Source organism: Canis lupus, chromosome 4, assembly GCF_011100685.1.
Source record: "Canis lupus familiaris isolate Mischka breed German Shepherd chromosome 4, alternate assembly UU_Cfam_GSD_1.0, whole genome shotgun sequence".
Classification (NCBI taxonomy): Eukaryota; Metazoa; Chordata; class Mammalia; order Carnivora; family Canidae; genus Canis; species Canis lupus.
Window position 1 is genome coordinate 74,334,338 of NC_049225.1, and position 21,864 is coordinate 74,356,201.

General features: G+C 42.6%; 2 protein-coding genes and 1 non-coding gene across 8 annotated transcripts in view; 1 reads left to right on the plus strand and 2 right to left on the minus strand.

The window, feature by feature from the left end:
- RAD1 (RAD1 checkpoint DNA exonuclease) overlaps positions 1-9,815 on the plus strand; it is a 61,508-nt gene extending 51,693 nt beyond the window's left edge. Inside the window, exon 7 of the mRNA XM_038535370.1 lies at positions 9,676-9,815. Within this exon, the coding sequence (XP_038391298.1) occupies positions 9,676-9,696 (21 nt within the window). The 3' untranslated portion in view covers positions 9,697-9,815. The remainder of the gene's footprint in view (positions 1-9,675) is intronic.
- Positions 1-21,864, minus strand: part of TTC23L (tetratricopeptide repeat domain 23 like) — a 59,864-nt gene that overhangs the window by 28,375 nt on the left and 9,625 nt on the right. For all 6 annotated transcript variants that reach the window (XR_005358603.1, XM_038535361.1, XM_038535364.1 and 3 more), the window contains 5 exons: positions 20,079-20,202; positions 8,636-8,792; positions 7,076-7,201; positions 3,967-4,144; positions 1,883-1,991 (listed from right to left, as the gene is read on the minus strand). Coding sequence is in view for 5 of the 6 variants with exons in the window: in XM_038535361.1 (XP_038391289.1) it covers positions 1,883-1,991; positions 3,967-4,144; positions 7,076-7,201; positions 8,636-8,792; positions 20,079-20,202 (694 nt within the window). In the remaining variant the exon portion in view is untranslated. The remainder of the gene's footprint in view (positions 1-1,882; positions 1,992-3,966; positions 4,145-7,075; positions 7,202-8,635; positions 8,793-20,078; positions 20,203-21,864) is intronic.
- Positions 7,825-7,929, minus strand: LOC119871688. The gene has a single exon (XR_005358759.1). It is a non-coding gene; the product is annotated as a U6 spliceosomal RNA (small nuclear RNA).

Here is a 21,864-nt window from a genome sequence, read left to right on the forward strand (position 1 = left end):
TTGTTAATACAGTAGAGTACATTCATTCAGGCTTAAATACTGAACCAGCCTGACATTCTCAAGAAAAAAGCTCCCCTTGATCTTGGTACACTATTCTTTTGTATACATTACTATATATTTTCTTGAGGATTTTTTGCCTTTATGTGCATGAAAGGTCTTATTTTAGAGTTGTGTTTTGTTTTGTTTTGTTTTTTTCTTGTAATGTCTTTGTCCAGTTTTGGTATCAGGGTAATGCTAGGCTTATAAAATGATTTGGGAAATGTTCCCTCCTCTTCAATTTTCTGGAAAAGATTATGTAGGGTGGGTGTTAATTCTTTAAGTGTGAAGTAGAATTACCCATTGAAATCATATGGATGTCAATATTTTTCTCAAAAAGTTAACTACACATTCTTTTTTTTTTTAATAAATAAGGGCCTATTCGAGTTATCTGGTCATCCTGGATTATGTTTCATTTTATTTGTGGTAGTTTGTGACAGACACAAGTTTTAGATATTCTTATAATTAACTCTATCAACCTCTTTTTCTATTTATCTTCATGCTCAGAAAGTTCTTCCTCCAATTTTTAATGTTAGGAGTTTTGTTTCCAGTGCTATATTTCCTTCTGAATAGTTTATATTTTCAGTTTTGATGTTAAAATGTGATCCATTTGGAATTTAGTGAATGATAGAAGGTAAAGATCTAAATCTTCTTTAAAGTTAAAAATTAGAATATAAGAAAAGAATAAGATGGCCTTAGAATCTCCCAAATCTAGAAGCATAAAACTTTCTCACTTGAACAAAACTTTTACATATTCACAAATAGACTAAATGTGTTTTAACCATGATGACTATTTTTAAAAACTCAAATACAAATCCTGTTAGTATACACAAGAAATTTTTTTTAAAGAAGATGATTAGCTAGAAAACACAGAATCAGGAAATCTTTGATGAATATGCTCAAGAAAACAATAATTAAAATATTAAAATAACTTCTGAAAACTGAACAAAATTGTTTAATGACATGGGGAAATGCAACAATAGAAAACAATAGGATGCCATACTTTCCCTACAATTCTTTCTCTCTTCCTCTTCCTCTCTTTCATATATGACTGGAAAATAATGGGCACCTAAATGGATTCCTTTTATAAGCAGAAAAAAATCAACATTTTAAAATGTTTAAATCATATTCTTTACAAATCCCCACTTCCTCTTGATGGGCCACTGAATCCATTAGCATCCATTAATCTGATCCAGCCAGCTGAACAGGGCACGCTGTCCTTCCTCACCAGTTCTTTTGTGTCTCTCTCAAAGCTACTCACTTTCCAAAGGGTGACCTCGCTTGAGAAAGGACTACTGCTGATGGGTGAATTCATTTCTTGGCTTTCCTCCAGAACCCCCAGTACCTCACATTTGAATATAGGTCATGAAAATTCTAGCTGCTACAAACATTCTCTCTTGTCAGCCAGAGGAAAATAGTCAAAGAGATTGAGAATGGAGGAGGAAGTGAGGAGGAGCCAATGGTTTTGTCTTTTATCACTGGATATCCTCATCAACCGATACAATCACAGGTCACCTTCATAGTGTGTATGATCTCTCTACTTTTTTTTTTTTTTTTTGATCTCTCTACTTTTTATGCAGGTGAATTCTGCTGAGATTCTACGGGAATAAAGGAAATAGAAATCAGATGACTTTATTGGTTTTGATGTTTCAACTACTTTGCGGAGATATTATTGTGCCTAAATTAATATTTAAATGATTTTGTACAAAATGGTGTCCAGTCCAATTTTTCCACCACAGTCATGAATAGCTGACTATAATCTGTCCATATTGATAGATAGACCATTGCCAGTGTGCTTCCCTCCCATGGGAAATGATGATAACTGCAAGCTACCCCCTCCACCTACCCCTGTGTTGCGCCTCTCCAGACATGGCATGAGCCTTGGCTAGTAACGCGCTTGCCTCTGCAGTTTGGGGGCTGACTTCAGTGAACAAAGAAACACAGATAGAATAGGCCTGGAATAGAGAAAATGATAATCAAATAAGTACCCAAATGATAGTGTTTCACTGAGGATTTTCTAAGAGCTCTCATGAAATTGCTAGCTGAGAGCTGTATATATCTAATCATGGAGTTAAAAGAGAGATGAGTTTGAGTCCCAGCTACTCCCTAGCTATGAGTCTTGAGCAAGTAACTTCACCTTCACATGTAGAATATATATAGCTTCCATCAATCAGGGTTTGGAAAAGATTTAATGAAATGGTACATGCAAAGCACTGGGCATAGTACCATCACATGGTAAGTCCTCAATAAATATTAGCTATTATTATTTTTCTTTGGTTTCATAGCAAAATTACAGTTACAACTTTAGCTCAGCCTCTCAAAGATCTGCCATCAAAGGAAGTCCAGGGGAGCTGAGCATGGATCATAAAGCCATATCACCTGGGTTCCTATCCAGCTCAGCCACTTATGACACAAGGCAATCACTAACTTCTTCAAATATAAAATGGAAATTTCAGAAACTACTGTTGCAAACAGTTACTGTAAAGATTAAATGAATTAACATATGTGTTTAGAATACCACCTGGAATGTCGTAAGCATGAGAGAAGTGGAGATTTTATTATTATTATCACTTGTACTAAAATGGAAGGAGAAAGAAGAGACAAAACATCTGGTCCACACCCACCAACAAGAAAAAAAACCACCCACGCTTCACAGTTCACAGGTCAAACATCATGAGGTATTTCAAGGAGCTCCAAAGATTATTAAGATAACACTATGGAGCTAAGACATAGTTCAGAGCTAAGACAGGCTCTGGGAGCTCAAATTTTCTAAGTTCAAACCTCTGCTCTCCTACGTGTTAGCTGCACAATTTCAGCTGGATTAGCTTTTATGTTCTTTATGCTTCAGTTTCCTCACTCTCAAATAAAATAAAATAATAATAATGCCTCCACGGCATAGGGTTATTTTATGGATTAAATGAACACATCCTCAAGGGCACATAGTAAAAACATTCCATAAATGTTAACTATTATTTCTGTTGTTGGGAAACAGTGATTATACATTGTTTTATCTATTCTGATCGGACCACTGCTTACAGAAAGTCTTGTACACAAAAACCAGACAGCTTTCTCTGTAAGCAGTAGACTCCCTGCTTACAGAGCAGCATTCCCTAACATTTCTCCATTGTATGAATACTAATAACTTTGGATTGTGAGATTACCTGCAATGCCTTTACTACAGTAGCAGACTATCTTCACATATACCGTTGAATTGCATTGTGCATTTTCTATGATATAGAAAATCAGATATTTTGATCTACTTTTGGCTTTGGGAGATACCTGAAGCCACAAGCAAGGTTCTCATTCAAGGAGAGAAAAGGTGAATTTAACAAGCAGTTTCAAGGGAAATTTCAGGTATATGATAGGTAAAAATATCCTACACTGGTTTTCATTATAATAGACTCAACTCAATATAATAGACTTCCAGTTTTGTTTTGTTTTCCCCTGGGCATTTGTCTAATTAGTTACCTCTAAGTGAAACACTCTCTTGTCAGTTTAAGTTTTGACTTGTTGTTACGACCAGCTACACTAGCCTAGAGGACAAATACCAGTGTTATACCAAAATGTCACAATTTTTTTCACTTAAGAAAGCCCTTTGTGTTCGCTAAAGACTTAAGTTTGGTTGTCCCTATGTTTTTTTCCCCTGGAGTAGACTCACTTGGTGACCTCTTCCTAACACCCACAGAGATGAGGGAGGCCCAGGAGGGGGAATTTGGTTTCAGATCAGGTCAAAGAGCAGATACATTTACCATGAGTCAGTGTTCTCTGCCCATGTTGTTTAAGGTTGAGGAAGGGCTTTTGTCTGGATCTGGCAGGAAATCCATCCCACCCCACCTTGTTCTTCTGAGAAGCTCAAACTGCCCTGGCCCTGGGAATAGGACCTGGGGCCAAACAAGGCCTCTAGGCTGGGGCTTCCTCCAACTCACCAACCTGCTCCAAATACTGGATGGCCTGATCATGGTTCCTCCTCAGCTGCTCGATCTGAGCGATTTCCTCATATAGACTAACCAGATCCAATGTCCTATCACCCTTAGCAGCAATAACATTGTCAATTGCCTTTTCAAAGTATGCCAGAGCGAGGTTCAATCTGTGGATGGCCAAGGAAGCTCTATAAAAACAGGGATAAAGATGCAGTCAGGCCCCTTACTTGTGCAGACATAAAAGGAACTGATCCTAAGAACAAAACACTTTGGCCTTCATAGGCCCATCATGAGTGGCTAGCTAACAATCCATTCTTGGTATGAACAAGCTCCTATCAACCTGCATTTTACCTACCAGATTCCACTGACTACCATTCACTTACATTAATATTGCATGCTATAGTCTAATTTTATAAAAAAGCAAAAGGAAAAAAAATGGCTTCCAGCAATTCACAAGGTGGGATGATTTACCCATAAACACAGACTTTCTAGAATCAAAATAAAATTTTATTACTTCTGGCTCCCTCTCTTTCAGACCAATGCAAATTTATTGCTTTGTCTTGTTTTAGTTTAATTTATTCTTCCTCAGTTAAAAATGAGAGAGGACAGAGAAAACAATGTAAATATCCCCTCCAAAAGGCAGTGGTTAAATAAATTGTAACACATCATATAATATTTCAGACTTTAAAAATCATGCTTCCTTTTTGGGCTAAATAATACGGGGAAAAATTAAAAGTGTGCTAAGTTAAAAAAAAAAAAGTGGTATGACTATACTTAAAATTGACCCTGACCTACCTTTCTTTTCTTTTTTCTTTCTATCTATCTATCTATCTATCTATCTATCTATCATCTATCACTAATATCTAACTATAATGCCCATATAGCAGTTATGTTTGGGTGGTGAAATAAAACTTTTATTTTCTTCTTCATATCTGTATTTTCAAATCTTCCAAAACAAAATACAGTTTTTAAAAATGAGAATAAAATAACATTTCATTCAGTTTATCCCTCCAGGGACAGAAAGACACCTGGAGAACATGATAGTTAAAGCTGGTTTTCACAGATACTGGCTTTATAGTCAAAATCCAGTGGCTGGTATTTCCTTCTAAATAAAACAAGGTTAAGAATACCTAAATTGGTTGTTGTGAAGATTAGATTAAATTTATACATGAAATCACTTAATATATGGTAGATACACAATCAACATTACTTCCCCTCACCCCTTGCTTCCATCTTTGTATTCCCAAATTGAAAAAAAAAGTGTGTGTATAAAATTATTTTATATAAGGCATTCTGCAAATTATAATTTATTTTAAGCTGAAAGGCTTATCCTTCCCTGAAGGTTAGGATTAATAATCAAAAGAGTACTGGCCTGTTATCTGATAATTCTTTACCAAAAAAATTTGATCATCAGACCATTATTTCCTTTGATCATAAGTTACAGAATGAAAATGCCTCTCATCATGGGGCACCTGGGTGGCTCAGTTGGTTAAGTGTCTGCTTTCAACTCAGGTCATGATCTCAAGGTCCTGGGATTGAGTCCCTTATCAAGCCCCACATCAAGGTCTACATTCTGTCCTGCATCAGGCTCCCTGCTCAATGGGGAGCCTGCTTCTCCCTCTCCTGTCCTCCTGCTTTGCACTCTTTCTTTGTCAAAGGAATAAAATCTTTAAAAAGAAAATGCCTCTCATCAAGAGCTTGTTGGGAGATATTAGCCAAGTTGTCTGGCCTAAATAATCATACTTTATTGCTCCCACCTTTAAAACAAAAGAAGGGATTTGCGCTTACTAGATATTTGTTCAATATAAAATATAACTTGATGTGGTACAGAAGGTGAGCTATGGGTTCAGATGACTCGTCTACAGTGCTGGCTCCTCTACTTATTAATTCTGTCACCTTGAGTTACTCTGTGTCTTAATTTTCTTATCTGTGAAATGAAAATAAAAATATCTTCCTACCTCAGAGGCTTATAGTAGAGGATTGAGTAAAGTAAGTTATGTAAAGCACTTAGACTAGTGTCTTGGATATAGCTATACTTAGTAAATGTTCTAACACTTAGAACAGTGCACATACAATATATATACTAAGTAAATATTGCACAACAAATGAATGAATGAAATATGCACTAGAATTTATTCTGAAAAAGGAGGAAGGCTATCTTTCACATAAGGCACAAAAACCTTAGCCACTGACCCATGTGACAGCAGCAGACGTTCACTAGATTCTAATTTATGGCCCTCTGAACTTATATCCATAGTTTAATTTAGCTCTGGGCATTCCAACACCATCCCACCATTTCCCATTTGATTTCTAGACTCATGGTTAGAGCAGACATGACTCATGTACTTCACTTACCATTCAGTCACCATCCCTACCATGCCAAGTGCTTACAGTTTTGGAAACAGATTGCCTTCAAGGATGCAAAGATAGTTTTAAAAATCTAGGTAATAGTAAACCTTTTATTTATTTTTTCTTCTAATAATCTGATGGGCCCACTTTTGTATGTAACTATCATGATTCTCTTGGAGGATATCTAACTCAACTGTGAAACAGCTGAGTCTTGTTCTGGCTTGAACAAATCCCATGTACTTGGTTTCCATATGGAACAGAACTTTCCTTAAAAATGCATGCGCTATACATAGCTTTAATGGGTCTCCAATAAACGGTCTTCATGAAGTGTTCTTTCCTCGTCTTTTAAGATATCCTACTTAATGACAAAAGTGGGTTGGCAATTCAGAAAAGGACATAATTTGAGATTAAGTCTGAGAGGTAGTCTAAGGGTGAGGAGTGCGTGAGTTCAGACCACGGATCCAACACTAAAAGCTTGTCACCACGGACGGTTTGTTTAATCTCATTTTGTTTTCCCTGCCCTCTGTCTAATGAGATCATGACTGCACCGGCCACCTCAATGGTGGTTAAGGATTAAATGGGTACCACACACAAAGGTCAGACCATGAGGTGTGCATTTGGGAAACACAAGCCTCTTTTACTGTCATTTGAGGCTCTGGGGTTTTTTTGCCCTCAGTATTTTTCTTCCCTTATATGGAGAGCACACGGAACAATCAATTCCAGGCCTTATTCACAAAAGCCTAACCTTCCCATAGCCCAGATCTTCTTACCTGCCCAAAGCAATTGTCAGATCTTTCTCTGAGACTTGTAATTTGCGAACACCTCCCTTATATAATTCTTTCAGCTCCTTCATGTTTCTCTCCGCCTTCTGCAGGTTGAAATAAGCCTCTCTGCCAGTGAAACAGTCAAGGACAAGGCCAGGCACACAAACTCCCCCATTGCCCAGGGACAGCATTTGATAAGCAAATAAAAGGGCCCTTTGGGAAAACGAAGCAGAATTTGAAAATAGGCACTTTACTACGTTCTTTATTTTCCATGTGTATGTTGTCAAGAATTCTTTCGGAAACAAACAGAGCCCTGGGTTTCCCATGTCAGTAGCCTGAATCCAGGGCTGGGGTGGGTGGTGAGATGTGGAGGCGTGAATAGAAACTATACCCTAGGCTACATTTCCTGTGGAGGCGTCCACTGCATGACAACAGCCATGCGGTTTTCCCAAGTTGGTTCCTATGAATGGTAAAAGAGAGGAACTAAGTCTGCTGAAAGGGACTTTCTGGACCATTTAGAAAGTTCAAGCAAAGCAGGTTTTTGGCAAGAAGCAAACAGCAGGAAAGAAAATCCCCTTAAGTCCCAAACATCCTTCTATTTCCCACATTTTCAATAGCTCCTTCTAAGGGGTGACAGTGGAAGGCCGGAGATCAGTTTTTGCTAGCTGAGTATGAAGACCAAAAAAGTAGAGGGGGATATGTAAAGAGGAGAGACTGGGGGCACATGGTCTCAAAGATGACTCATGATTAATTTTTTTAATACGCAATGCTTTACAAATGTGCGTGTCATCCTTGTGCGGGGGCCGTGCTAATCTCTGTAGTGTTCCAACTGTAGTGTATGATCATTCATGAATGTGAAACGCCCTTAACAGTTTTCAAGCAGAGATGGTACCAAAAGCCTGTCAAAATCACAAGCTTCCTGCAGAGTAACAGTTTCCTCCTGGTGAGAGAGAGAGAACGAATTCTTTTGTCTATTTTGCTTGGCCTCTAGCTTCATGGGTAGTATTCTCAATAGTATTTCAGAAAAACAATAATGATTAAGAGTCCATTAAATCAGAGGTTTCTGGCTGCATATTACAATCACCTGGGGGACTTAAAAAAATCTCAATAAACAGATGACCCTGCCCCCCCCTTACTAAATCAAAATCTCTAGGGTGGGACCCAAATAGCAGTAATTCTTAAAAGATCCCCAGGAGATGATGCAGCCTCATTCAACAAACATTGCTTCAAATTCCCACCCATTCGTCCTCTTAACATCACTCCCACTGCTGTCACCTGGGTCCTCACTGCTAACACGGATCTTCTTTGGTGCTCGATGAAGGGCAGGACAGATGCTGAGGTTTTCAACTGGTTAAGAGATGTGTCACCAGTGAGATCCCTCCCGTGGCTCAGCTCAGATATCATATGAATAGACACAGGAAGAACATTCCTACCTTTCTAGATGGAGATGAGAGGCCTGTAGAGGGAAGCCTGGGCCAATCTCCCTGGCTCCCGAGTGAGACAACCCCTCTGGAACCTGTGGCCCCTGGCCCCAATCTTCAGACCCAGCTAGGAAAGGAAGGATATTGGTTCTGCAGGAGCCAGGCTACCCCCAGGGTGTAGTACAGCATGACCAGAGCTTCCAGGATTTCCTTTTTCTCCTTGTTTGAGGCTGTGCTTCCCTTCCAGGTCAGCAGCGTGTTCTTGGCGGACTCAGCATGTTTCTTGGCCTGAGCTGGAAGGCCTGGGGGAAATTTGAGGGTGGGTGGCAGGACGAAAAACATTAGAAAAAAGGCATGTTTCAGTCAAAGACATCTCTGGGAGGAAAGAGGTGGGTAGTGTGGTTGTCAAATGGTCTATAGTATTTGTTTCCCCGAGCTGGCTGTGCATCAGAATGATCTGGAATGCCTGTAGAGAATAGAGATGCCTGGGTCCCACCCCGGATCTACTGAGTTGGAATCTCTAGAGAAATGGAGTCCAAGAATCTACATTTTTAATTAATTCCACAAGCGCTTCTTATGCAGCCGTAACTGCATTAATCCGTGGGCCTCTGTTTGGAAATCACTGACAGAGACAGGAGGGGAAGCTGAGTATCCTGCTCCCAATTCTGGCACTAATGCCACGTGATCTTTTCAACCCACACAGCTTCTCCATCCTCCAAATGTAAAATGACAATAATCATAGAAGCTGCCCTTTTACCAAATACCTGGAGACTGTCCAGGAACAAACAAGGCTATGCCACAGAGTGCTATGCTTTGAGCTCTCTTTGAGCTCTCTGGAAAAGCATTCTAAAAATACAAGGGCTTATGCATACAATTACTTCCATCTGGGGATTTTTTTCAATCCAAGATGAGGCTAGTTAAACTAATTGGTCTCACACACACACACATACACACACACACATACACACAAAATCTGATTCCTAAATACCATGAGGCCCCTTCACTAAGATGACAAAGGGAATGCCAAACTCCAGCCAGACAGAACTCGTGGTGTTTCCCCTTGTTTTCTAACGAAAGTCTGGAGTTGCTGGGTACCCACTTGAACTGCTATCTGTACAGTTAATTAACAGAGGTAGACTTGGCAACATTCAATTTCTAGAGCTCATTCTTCATCTTTCAACCTAGTTCATGTCTAGTGATCCCTGATGGACAAGAGAAGCCCCGGAGAAAGCAGAAAGGTCGTCAGAGAGCTCGTTACCCTAGGATTCCTCCACTCTCCTAGAAACAGTCATGGCTGGTGTTCTGGTCAGCTCTCCCCTCTGCAGGTGGGTAAACATATTTACCCCTCAGGTAGGCCAGCCGTGCCCCTAATTCTCTTGTCACACCTCCAGTCCTCAGTCTGTTCCACCTTTGGTCCTTGGAGCCTGGTTTCACAGTACAGGTATAGTCAATGACCATAAAGATGACTTGAAGACTTGAGGACTGCAGCCCTCATACATTCCAGATGTGCAGGACCTCCTTAGCAAGCTGCCACAAGGGCAGGGAGCAGGGAGAGAGCAGAACAGAGCTTCTCTGGGAGAGGCCTACAAGTGACCTAGAAGCCAGGAAGTCTTTGTGGAATACTCAGAGATGCCTGTCCTACAGGTCTCAACTCAAGAGAAAAACAGGAGTCTATGGCAAAAGAGGGATGTGTCTCAAGTTAGCAGGTAACAGAGCCCTCAGATTGCACTGTGCATCATAAACAACCTATTAAAATGCAGATTCCTGGGGCCTGCTCCCAGGAGTTGTGGTTCACAGGTTCTGAGGTGAGAACAGAGGATTCACATCTATAACCACCATCCTAGGTGATGACTTGATGCAGGCTGTCTGAGGACCACACTTGGTGAAGCATTTAGCAAAATCTTTTTTTTTTTTAATTTATTTATTTATGATAGTCACAGAGAGAGAGAGAGAGAGAGGCAGAGACACAGGCAGAGGGAGAAGCAGGCTCCATGCACCGGGAGCCCGACGTGGTATTCGATCCCAGGTCTCCAGGATCGCGCCCTGGGTCAAAGGCAGGCGCCAAACCGCTGCGCCACCCAGGGATCCCCTAGCAAAATCTTTATACAAGTGGTAGGACTCATTTTTGAAGAGTAGGTAGTTTGATAGAGAAGAATGAGGAAGGGTTTCCACTTGGGGTAAACAACCTGAGGCCATAAAGACAAAATAAGCAATAAACGTGTGTGTGCATGTATATGCATGTGAATGTGTGTGTGCACACACTGGTGGTGGGATGCAGTGGCAGTATATAGGAGTGTCGAGGCAGTAAGGATGCCAGCACGACTGCAGGGGAGGTTTAAATGTAGACACATAAGGTGCGAATTGGATAAGTTAAATTAAGTCTTGGGGGGCGCGTGGGTGGCTCAGTGGGTTAACCATCTGCCTTCAGCTCAGGTCGTGATCTCGGGGTCCTGGGATGGAGCCCCACATGAGGCTCAGCAGAGTCTGCTTCTCCCTCTGCCCCTCCCCCAATGCTCGCTCTCTCTATGAATAAAATATTTTAAAACAACATGAAATAAAATAAATGGAGTCTTGGATGCGAAGGTGAGGAGGGAGGATTTGATCTGTTAGGTACTGGGGAGTCTTCATAGGTTTTGAGGAAGAGAATAGAAACAGAAAAGTCTGCCAAGGACACTAGACCAAGAAAATAAAACAGGAACTGAGAAAGTCTTTTTATCAAATAGGCTGTTTCCTACAACCAGGTGGGCCCTTGGGAGTGTGTCAATAAGTGTGGGAACTCAATCTAGATGCTTCCTTTGGTCTGTTGGAAGGAGAACAGTGAAACTGGCTGAGCCACCTAAAACCACCCCAGAATCAGCTCAATGCTGCTTCTGGGCTCCTGAATGGAGGACAAACGAGAAAGTTGTTCTGAGACTTTGCCTGTCTGCCCTGCCACTCATCCCCCAAATGCCCAGTGCTGATTGTGAAACCCCCAGAGGAATATTCTTCCTCTAAGCTCAAGAGCTAATTAATTATGTGGTTTTTCATCTCCACTTTATCATGCCCCACATTGCGGTCCTTCTGGTGAAAAAGCTGAGCTGGTGACCATTGGGCCTGAGCAAACGGAACTAGGATCTCAACTGAAAATGGTTCATTAAACTTTAAAATCAGCCCTAAAGGAAAAAAGTCATTTCCTTATGGTTCCCAGAATCCACTCTGGTCTCCAAAGTGGGGTGCCTATAGCCCTACAGTATGCAAGATGCCATAATGGCATAGGGCAAAAAAAGACAATTGCTCTATTTTTAAAATTTTTGTTTCTATTTTATGAGTATTTATATTACATAATATGTTAATACCATTATACGTAATTTATAATAAATACACATATATGGAGTTTGCTCACATTTTTTGAAGTGATAAGGGTGCTAATTCTCAAGTGTTTAGAGATCACTGCTCTAGATAATGTTTTCCAACCTCTTCAAGTATGAGAAAGTTCTTTTTTTTTTTTTTTAAGATTTTATTTATTTATTCATGAAAGACAGAGAGAGGGGTAGTGACATAGACAGAGGGAGAAGCAGGCTCCTCATAGGGAGCCCTCCCAGGACCTCGGAATCATACCCTGAACTGAAGGCAGATATTCAACAGCTGAGCCACCCAGGCGTTGCCGGGAGAGCTCTTTTTATGTTTTAAAAAACCCTTCACTTTGTGATATTTTTATGGCATTTCCTGACAAAAATTCAGGATGTCAGAAAGTACGATTATGAATCAGGATCAGTAATCATTTGAAATAGATGTGCATTTTGTGAATCTCAAGCACACTCTTTCGTGTCAAAATAATACCTCAGATGTGTACAGATAGGAGTCTCAAGTCAACTCCCCCTGGAGGCAGCTCACAGACCCGTGATCTGGTTCCCTAACTCCAAGTCCCACTTCCCCAGTTCCAGTGGCCATTCTGAGAAAACCAGTCATTTTCCTTTACTTGCTCTTCTCCCAAGCCACAGACACCATGCTTCCCCTTGCATCGACAGGGCAGCAATCATAGACGTAAAAATCAGGCCCTCTCCTGGAGCCTGAGATTGAGAAATTACAGGGAGCTACTGATGAGCTGAAATATGGGCCCTGGCATTGTCCACCAAACATATCGAATCATTTTGCTTTTGTCAGGGATGTGATTCCACCACTGACATCTGTTACTCTGACTCAGGCCAGAGAGGATCAGCTCAGAGACACCGGGGCTCTGGAGTTGCTGCTGTCACCTTGATCATTAACTATACTTAAGTTCGTGTGGACAGTGATTAAGAGCAGGGCCTGGAGCCAGGCTTCCCAGACACCCATCTTGCCTCGGCCACTCCCTACCATCCCTGTGGCCTTGAACAAGTTACTTCCTCTATCTGTGCCGCCGTTTACTCACCTGTAAAATGGTAATGAAAATACGTTCCACCCTGTAGGAATCTGTTGTAAGGATTAAGTTAGTTAATTCATGAAAAAGAGCACCTGGCACACAGGGTAGAAGCGAGTTTGAATAAATGTTAGCCATCATCATTATCACTACTGCTCCTACTACCACCAGAGTCTGTTCTCTTAAGCAGTTTATTATATTTGCCCTTTCTTTCGACATTTGTCATAGAGCTGCTTACAGAACCTCTGTAAAAGGCTGCGTTCTCAAATGCAACCTCATGCAGGCAGGCATTAGGTTTCCTGCAGGTCAGATCACCTGGTTTTTCTCATTCTCTGTTATCCCTGTACCAGTTTTTTTTTCTTTTAACCAACTAGACAGAGAAGGTAGGGTTCATGACTTATGCTTCTTTTTTCTGTATTTTGCAACACTTAGAGACCAGGATACGTAGAAAGTTCCCAGTAATAACAGGCTGATTAATTTATGCTTCATTGGGACGCCTGGGTGGCTCAGCGGTTGAGCATTTGCCTTCGGCTCAGGGTGTGATCCCGGGGTTCCGGGGGGGGAGTCCCACTTTGGGATCCTTGCATGGAGCCCGCTTCTCCCTCTGCCTATGTCTCTGCCTCTTTCTGTGTCTCTTGGGAATAAATAAAATCCTTTAAAACTTTACTGTTTCATTAACAGCAAGCAAAATATCAGGAAACTGCTTGTCCATGTCACTATATTCTCCTTCTTGACCTCTGGGACACCAGTTCACCACTAGGTGACAAAGCACCCTGTAGTTCTGGGCCTGCCCTTGCTCAGCCGTGGAATCGCTGGGTTCGTTGGGCCCACCACTAGGTCTGCTGGCTCTAGTCCCATTTGCAGTCCCTTCCTCTAGTTTGACAACCAGCAGCCCTTTCATCTGCTTTGCAAAGGCTTCCTGTTCTCTCCTGTTATTGACTCCTGAACCCCATTCCATCAATTGCTCTATTTCTTAAAACCTCCAAACGTTCTCTCTAAAGGGCTCCTTCCCCACTGCCAAAACTGTCTCCTTCTCTTCTAAAATCATCCTCACAGGACTTTTCTGCCTTCTCTAGCTACCCTGCTTTCCCTCATTCCTTTCAATATGTAGTAGGTACCACATGGTAGTCTGGCCTGCGGGCGCCTTCCCCTCCTTCCTTCGTGCCTGGGATCTGGCTTCTGCTCAAACCACTCTGCAGAAACCCTTCTCCCAAAGACCTCCTCCTAAATAAATCCAGTCACGGTTTCTCAGTCAGACGCTCTTAGCTGCTTGGCTTCTCCTCTTGGCCCCTACGACACTGCACCAACTCAGTTCTCCTTTATAAACCTTCTCTCGTTGCTTCTTTGCTAACTCTTTCCAAAGACCCTTTGTTTCCTTCTCCAAGGGTCTTCCAGTTTCTTCCTTTTCTTCTTCCTCCCCTCCCCTCCCTCTTTCTTTCTCTCTTTCTTTCTTTCTTTCTTTCTTTCTTTCTTTCTTTCTTTCTTTCTTTCTTTCTTCTTTCTTTCTTTCTTTCTTTTCTTTCTTTCTCTTTCTCTCTCTCTCTCTTTCTTTCTGCCTTAGAAGTTTTAACAATCCCTAGCACTTCCTTCCACCTTGGCCTCCATGCTTATAATTTTCCATTTCTCCTCTTGAGTTCTGCTCTTAAATTTTCCTCCAAGCTTACAATTCTCCACCTGCCCTCCCAAGTTCTAGTCCCAAATTTCCCGCACCAAGTCAAAATGTGCTAGTGGATTTCTCTACTGCAATTCAAAATCACCGGGACCTGGATCTGCCATTCCTCTCCCCTTTCCTGACTGATGTCTTTCTGTAAGAGGAGTCTGCAGGGGCCTGACCTTCATGATCATCATTGTACCTCATTTCTCCTCAATCCCAAATTAGACATCAGGTCCTGCCAATTCTTCCTTCACAGTATTTCTTTCATTTTTTTAAGGTTATTGGTGAATAGGTAATATAGTTCCATGGTTAGAAAGTTAAAATTAACTTGGCACCTGGGTGGCTCAGTGGTTGAGCATCTGCCTTTGGCTCAGGGTGTGATCCCAGGGTTCGGAGATCGAGTCCTACATCAGGCTCCACAGGGGTAGCCTGTTTCTCCCTCTGCCTGTGTCTCTGCCTCTCTGTGTCTTTCATGAATAAATAAAATCTTTTTTAAAAAAGTTTAAATTATATGACAGTTGAGGGGTCTCACTCCCACTCTTGTCCTCTTTCAATGCAAGCCCCCATTAGGTAACCTATTTCTGCCTCTGTCTTGTGTATCCTTCAGTGTTTCTTTATGTAAATAGAAGCACAGATTCTCTCTCCCCTTTGTTCTCACACAAATGAGGCATCTTAAACACCATACTGTATTGTACATTCTCTTTTGGGTGAAGATGCATCCAGGAGCTTTTTCCCTGGTGGTAGAAGGTGCTTCCTCATGCCTTTTTAAAAGCTGCATATAATCTGCTGTGAGTATTCATCCTCTGAGGGCCTGATGGGGACACTGGGTATAAATAATGCTGCAAAGAATGATCTTATCCATGTTATCTTATAAATGTGTACTTTAGAAAAAGTCCCAGAAAGGTAAAAGATGAATGTATCTGTCCTTCAGAGACTCCTAAATCCTTACCTTCTCACTCATTCCACTTGTCACCAGCACAGCGTTACATCTAGATTACCCGATAGCTTCCCTTCCGGTTATCATTGTTAGCTTAGCCTTTCCAAAAGCACACTTTGATGTATTCATCTACCTGCTGGAAAATCTCCAGTCATTTTCCTCTCCTACCACATAAATCACAAACTCCTTAGCCTGTATATAAAACACACCATGGTCTGCCAACGTACCCTCCTTTCCAGATTCATCCTAAAAGTCCTGTCCATGTATAGACAGCCTGCCCCCTGCTTTCCAGATACATGTTATGATCTTATTCCTTCCAGGTCTTGTTCTTCACCAGAAACGCCCACCCCTTCTGTCTACCCAAACCCTGCTCATTCTTTAAGGGCCTTCTCGAATGGCATACCCCCCCTGAGTCTAGTACTCACCATCTCAGCCAGAAATGATTCCACCCAACTTCCCCTGAAGCCCTGTATTTTTTTTAAGCCCTGTATTTAAACCAATTACATGGCATTCGCCTTATGGTGCCTTCTGTCACAACTACGTCTGCGAGCAGCTCACCTTTCACACGAGGTTGTGACTTCTTTGAAGGCTAAGACTCTGCCTCCTGGACCTTGTGTTTCCCAAAGTTCTCTTTATGGTATTTCAAATATATAAGTCCTGCAGTAAATACTCACTGGAAGACTGTTTATTGAGAGAAATCAGCCTTTTGGCTTGACCTCCACCCCCTGGTGCTGGAAAAGGCTCACAGGGAAATGAGGCAAGGAGGTTTGATGGCTAGAAAACACACACACATGCAGCGAGGCATGAACACGCACAGATGCATACATTCCGCCTACACAGAAGGCTGGCTCATGAATTCTGCCCATTTTGAAGCAATTGAGGATTAATAACATCAGAACTAAGTGGAGCTTGGCAAGCACTTCATCCCTCTTGATGGTCTGTGATTTTTCAAAGCTTTGGTTGTTTTATTCCATGGACCACAGACTTTAAAAGAAGTTACAGTGAAGGGACTGGGCAAGTCCTATAACTGAAATAAGAGGTTATTCTCAAGAAAATGTCATCAGCATAGTCTGTTCTGGAAAAACTCTAGGTTAGGTTTCAGAAAGTCTGGTTTCCAGACTGGATGCTGTTCTATTGTGTAGCACCTTACCTAATCAGGATGTTGTTTTTCCCATCTAGAAAAAACAAACACATCTTCCTATAAAAGGAAAACTTGTTTTCCCCTCCACCATGCCACCCCAAATGTGGTTCTCCATTCACGTGACAGGAAGAACTGAGAATCAGAGAAAAAAGGATGGTATTCTCACCATCTTCTGTGTTATGACCTGTTCACCTATCTTGACTCAACTTGGAATCTAATTGGAAAAGTAAAACCCAGAGTCCATGTGTGACTGTTCATGGAACAAGCTGATTTCAGAAGATGAGGACCAACTTCTTCCCACAGACCCACCTGATAATCTCTCCCAACACCAGGAGGCAGCCTCGGACCCGGCCCAGGTTCAGGCAGATGTCCCCCTAAATACTGGTGGTGCCCTCCGCTCCAGTTCAAGCTGCCATCACTGCAAGGCTCAAGTTCAGCAAAAATCTCATAGATAGCCTCGCTGAATGTGGGTGTACTAATCACAGGCCCTTGCCAAACCCAGGGCCTGTGATTAGCCAACTGCCAAATCCATGGGTCTCTTTGGCCTTCACATCCTCCTATCTCTGTGGGTCCTGAAACCGCTGGAATCACACTGCACTTCTTTCTGAAACCCTTTCTCTCCCCTTGGTTTCCCTGACCTGGCCCCTCCTGATCCTGCTACTTCCTTTGCTGGCTCTCCTTCCACAGCCTTCCTGATGCTCTCCTCCCATCTTCTCTCCTCTGCCCTCTTTCCCTCTCTTTATGCTTTTTCTGATTAAGCTCATCCACTCTTAGGGCCTCATCCTACCCCTGTGTGTTAATCCCTCCCAAACTGACATCCTTCCCGAGCGCTGGCTCTACTCTTCAGTTGTCTACTCAACATTTCACCATGACGTTCCATGGCTACCTGACACTGGGTATGATCCAGCCTGTTTGAAACCAAACTCAGGAGCTTCTCCTCCCTTCCCCCATCAGCCGGGTCTTCCTCTTTAGCTCCCTATTTCAGTGACCCTGAAAACCAGGTCATGCACTATTCAACTCAGCTCTTCCCTCAACTCCCCATCCCATATGTAAGTAACTGCCCACTAAATGTCACCATTTCTGCATGTCATTTCTTCTACATTCCAACTGCCATGGCCACTACCTACAGTGACTCTTGTCTGGGCTGCATCATGGCCTAACTGCTCTGCACCCTACTTTTTCTATTGGTCCAATTTACCCCCCCAGGGTCTTTCATTTCACAACATAAGCTTGATTATGTCACCACCTCACTCAAAATCTTTTAATAAATCCCTAAATTCCCTGATACCTGGGCCCAAATTAACCTTCCAGTCCCATTACCAGGCAAGACCCGTCTGTCCCCAGGTGTCTTCTGTTCTACTCTAACCTCTTGGGTCCAGAGAGAAACCACAGTGTTCTGTGTAAGGAGTTTCAAAGAGAATAAAACCCCCTCTCACCTCCCACTCCTCAGATCAACACACATGGAGGGCCAATTCTGTTCTCTACTGCTCCCCTTGAAATCTACGTGGTAAACCTGTTCTCCTTCCAAGACAAGACAAATGTCACCTTCTCTCTGCAGCCTTCCCCAACCAGTGGCAGAACCCCTGATCTGCCTCATTTGTGTCCCCAGAGCTGTGTTCCTGTCTCCCAAGGGCAGGGACCAGCAGTATGCATTCATATGTCGGTAGGGCCTAGCACACTGCCACCAGACTTCTCACAGGAGCTCTCAAGCCTTAAAATGGCACAAAGCTGAATTTGATTCTTATCGTGAGGGCAGCAAGTTTAGGAGGAGATGAGCCTGAATGAAAGAGAGAAATTGCAAATGAAGAATCATGTGGGTCCACCAGAAGATTTCCTTTTGCTGAAGGCTTTCCTGCTGTCCCTTAAATCTCACAGACAAGTGGTTGCTTGTTCTGCCAGAAGTGAGGACCCCCTCCTCTTCTTAGCCCTCGCAGCCTTCTCTCAGAACACAACAGATGTGTTCTTAAGGCCGGCAAGAGCCTCACTGTGACCTCACTGTGGCCTCACTGTGACCCACTGCTTATCCCCGATGTCGACCACTCACGGGCTTGCCGCATCCACAGCCAAATGGATCTGAAGTTTCATTGAAAACATGAGCTCAAGGGGGCCCAAAAAGCCCTAAGAAGAAACACGTGTTCTGAGCTTAACAGAATTAATTATGGAGGCTAATAATAAATTGTTAACCTTTTCAAAAGCTCTGATTTCTGATAGCTAGGCTCCTTATGATCCAGGTATTTTGGTTCCCTTCCCCTGTAGCCCTCAAACTAACTTCTCAAGCCCTTAAACCACTTACTTGTTACCTAAGCCAAGCCCCACCTGAAGACTCAGGTCCACAGGGAACTTGGCTCAGTTCTATGAAGCGATAACATCTGCTGATCCAGACTGTATACCAGAGACTGTATTAGGTTCTAGGAAGACCTAGTCCCTGCTCTCAGGGAGCTTCTGTTTCAGAAGAGGTATTTGACAAAGACAGAGGTATTTGAACAAAGCACATGTGAGTTTGTACAGAGACCCCTGGTAGAAGTGCAGGCAGTCCGTGCAGGACACGGCTGGTGACGAGGCACAAAGCCCTGGGCTGACCATGTCCTTGGTTCCAGGGACATGTGTCTCAATCATTCTGAACAAATATTTACTGAGCCTCTACTGCACAGTTCCTGCCCTCATGGATCTTACATTTTGAGTTTCAGTTTTGGGTGTTTTTTTTTCTGATTTTATTTTATTTCAGAGAGAGAGAGAGAAAGAGAGAGAGAGAGCAGGATCGGGGTTGGGGGCAGGGATGGAGGGGCAGAGGGGGAAGCAGACTCCTCACTGAGTAGGGAGCCCGATGCGAGACTCGACCCCGGGACCCTGGGATCAGACCTGAGCCAAAGGCAGACACTTCACCAGTGAGCCACCGAAGTGCCCCAGGATTTCAGTTTTAGGAAATGCAGCTCTATCTTGTTCTTCTGTACAGAGTACCTTCCAGAAGCAGCGTTTCTCTAGAATGAGGGCTCTGTCGTTTCCTCAGCTAGACCTTCTAGGAACTTGAATTCTGCCCACAGAATTCAGGTCCTATTACTGGGACACTCACCCTGAGGCTGAATGTACAACCCTGCCTGTCCTTCCCCTGTGGACCTGTAGCTGGAACTTGTGATATTGTCATTTGCCCACTGTGCCTTAGTGCCCTCATCTGTAAACTATGGATAACAATAGTATCTCTCTCCAAGGGATATTATGGGGACTAAATGAGACAAGCTTAGCACATGCTAAGTACTCAATGAATCAACCATCATCATTATCTTGATTTCTAAGATGCCTGCCACACTGCCTGTCTCATCCATGGAGTTTCCCACCTCTTGGTGATGTGGGTGAGGTATGAGTTGGGGGCAGGAAGGGCCCGCCCTCAGGCATCCCCACCCCCACCACTGCCATGCTTATGGGTTGGCTTAGATTGGCTCGCATGGGCTGGCCCACCCAGACCCAGTGAGGGACCAGGTACCTCTCAGTGTCAGGTAGCCATAGGCTAGGCTGGCCAAAGCCTGTGCACACTTCCAGTGTTCTTCCCCAAAAATAATCCGAGAAAGGATGACACAGCGAATCAGCTCCTTATTTGCTTGGGTATTCTGCAGAAAGCAAAGAAGCATTAGGCTTTTTGGAAAGGAGGAAAGCTCCATCCAGCCCATACTCTTCTCACGGGAATGTAGGACTGAATTCTCCCGCCGTCTTTTTCTCTTTTCTTCCCTTCTCTTCCCGTCCCACTACCAACCCAGCAAGATCTGTTGGCTGTCCTTTCTTCGTAAGTCCTTGAACTAAGCTCTTCTCACTTCTGCCCTGAGTACCTGGTTCAAACCACCCTCATCTTTCACCTGGCTGACCACAACAGCCACTCCTAACTGCTTCCACTGTTGCCTCCCTTCCCCCAGTCTACTCTCAACATCATAACCAGAGTGACTTCTTTTAACCTTGTATCGTGAAAAACTTTAGCAATATACAAAAATAGCACTGAGAAGGGCTCACTTCTTTTCATGAGGTATCTGCTCATGGTCAATCTTGTTTTCTATCTATCCTCCTCATCCACCCAACCTATTATTTTGAAGAAAATCAGGTATTAAATCATTTCATATTTCATAAGTATCTCCTAAAGATCTGGAATTAGATATATAATCAGAAAAACACTCTCACCAAAACATTAACAATAATTCTGTAATGTTAAACATCTAGTCTCATAAATCTAATAATTACCTCATAAATCTAATATTTTTAAAGATTTTATTTATTTATTTGACAGAGATGGAGAGAGAGCACAAGCAAGGAGGAGCAGGAGAGGCAGACTCCCCATTGAGCAGGGAGACTGATTCAGGGCTTGGGGATCATGACCTGAGCCAAAGGAAGCTGCTTAACCGACTGGGCCACCCAGGTGCCCCATAAATCTAATTTTTTCTTTACAGTCTTCCTGTCCATACACTGAGATCAGTCTCCTGAGTCTCTTTTCACTTATAGGTTCTGTTCCCATGTCTATCTAGTTCCTTTTATTGCAAATTATTTGTTGAAGAAATTGGGTCTTTTGGATTCCAGTGTTTCCCAAACATGTACATTTTGTTTATTGCATTCTTATGGTGTCATTCAACATGTCCCTCCATTCTCTGTTCTGCTTTTACATTGGGAGCTGGATTTAGAAATTGGGCTAACTTTAGTTCTGTTCTTCTTTTTTTTTTAAACTTTTATTTATTTATGATAGTCACACACACACAGAGAGAGAGAGGCAGAGACATAGGCAGAGGGAGAAGCAGGCTCCATGCACCGGGAACCCAATGTGGGATTCGATCCCGGGTCTCCAGGATCGCACCCTGGGCCAAAGGCAGGTGCCAAACCGCTGCACCACCCAGGGATCCCTTTTTTTTTTTTTTTTTTTTTTAAGCCAAACTGCTTCATGGGTTTGCATATGCTCTTCCACCAGAACACACCTAATGTCTGTCTCTTTTTCTGATTATTGACATAACTACATAGATTCATTCATAAAAGTTTATAAAATGCTGATAGCCTCTTCTATCATTGTTCCTTCGTGTGTTAGCTGGCATAATTCTGGCATAAAGAAAACTCTCCCCTCATCTACTTTTTGGTTACCCAGTAGTACAGTTTGTAACAGGAGGACAAGATACACGACTTATTTTCTTTCTATTTGCTAGCTTTCAAAATAATGAGTGCAGTCACTTGCATCCTCCAATGGTGACCAAATAGCTTGTTTTTATTATTAATATAAACATGGGTTTTAAAACAGACCAGAT